The sequence below is a fragment of the Bison bison genome, unplaced genomic scaffold, assembly GCF_000754665.1.
Source record: "Bison bison bison isolate TAMUID 2011002044 unplaced genomic scaffold, Bison_UMD1.0 scf7180017863957, whole genome shotgun sequence".
NCBI classification, from domain to species: domain Eukaryota; kingdom Metazoa; phylum Chordata; class Mammalia; order Artiodactyla; family Bovidae; genus Bison; species Bison bison.
Window position 1 is genome coordinate 87,320 of NW_011494529.1, and position 1,022 is coordinate 88,341.

At 61.4% G+C, this 1,022-nt stretch overlaps 1 protein-coding gene across 1 annotated transcript in view; it reads right to left on the reverse strand.

Annotated features, from left to right (window-relative positions):
• The window catches only part of PGM1 (phosphoglucomutase 1), a 68,188-nt gene extending 67,520 nt beyond the window's left edge, over positions 1-668 (reverse strand). Inside the window, exon 1 of the mRNA XM_010833893.1 lies at positions 211-668. Coding sequence (XP_010832195.1) covers positions 211-456 — 246 coding nt within the window. The 5' untranslated portion in view covers positions 457-668. The remainder of the gene's footprint in view (positions 1-210) is intronic.
• Between the last annotated feature and the right edge of the window lie 354 nt (positions 669-1,022).

The window sequence follows — 1,022 nt, forward strand, 5'->3', positions numbered from 1 at the left end:
GGAGCGGTCAGAAGAGCAGTTCTGCTGCTCCGCTTGGCCACTCTCCCGCCCGGGGCGACCCACGCCCGGCCGCAGGCTAGGAAGAGAGAGCGCCGAGGAGCTGGGGGTGGAGACTCGGCGGCCGCGCGCGCGGAAGTGGCCCCGTGGGAGCGCGCGCGGCAGGAGGCGGACGGGCAACTGGGGCGACCGAGGAGCGGGCACGTCCCTTACCCCGTTGGCGGCGGCGATGCGGACGATGAGCTGGATGGCCTCCTTCATGTAGAACCTGCCGTCCCCGCCCACCACCAGGGTGGCCTCCTGCCGCTGCGCCGGCTCCACGGTGGAGATGATACTCTGGATGAAATTCTCGGCATAGTTGGAGCTGCTCTGAAACACCTTCACCCGCTTCCGCAGCCCGCTCGTGCCCGGCTTCTGGTCTTGGTACGCCTTGGTCTTAACGGTCACGATCTTCACCATGGTGGCGACTTGCTTCCTGGGGCCCAGGGGACTCTGCCGAGCGAGGGGCGGCCGGAGCTGTGGCTGCAGCTGCTCTGGGATGAGGGCGCGGACGGGGTCGGGGCCACGCCGGTTGTGCTCGTCCCTCCTCCTTAAAGGGACAGGGGACGGGCCCTCCGCTGCCAGCCCACCTCCTTGCAGGTCCTAGAGGGAGGGGAATGGGGAGCGCCCACCCCCAGCCTCCTGTGAGATGGGTGGAGCCTCTCTGATTTACCCTCTCTTGTCGACCAATCCACAGTAAAATGAAATCCACAACTCCTCCCCTAAGTGGAAGAGCAGAGGTTGGGTAGGGACTGGGTCACAGGGCAAGGACTTAAGGCAAAGTGGGAAAAATACAGAGCAGGGACAGGCGGACTAAGACATGGGAAGGTTCCTCTTAGGATTTTTCCACTTTTTGATGGTGTGAAAGCAATAAGTAGAATACTTATTGCTTCTAATCAGATCAGATCAGATCAGATATGCCGTACCTCTAATTTTGATCTTTTACCGGGCCAGCAATATGCACTAGGTACTCTCTGTGCTCTGGT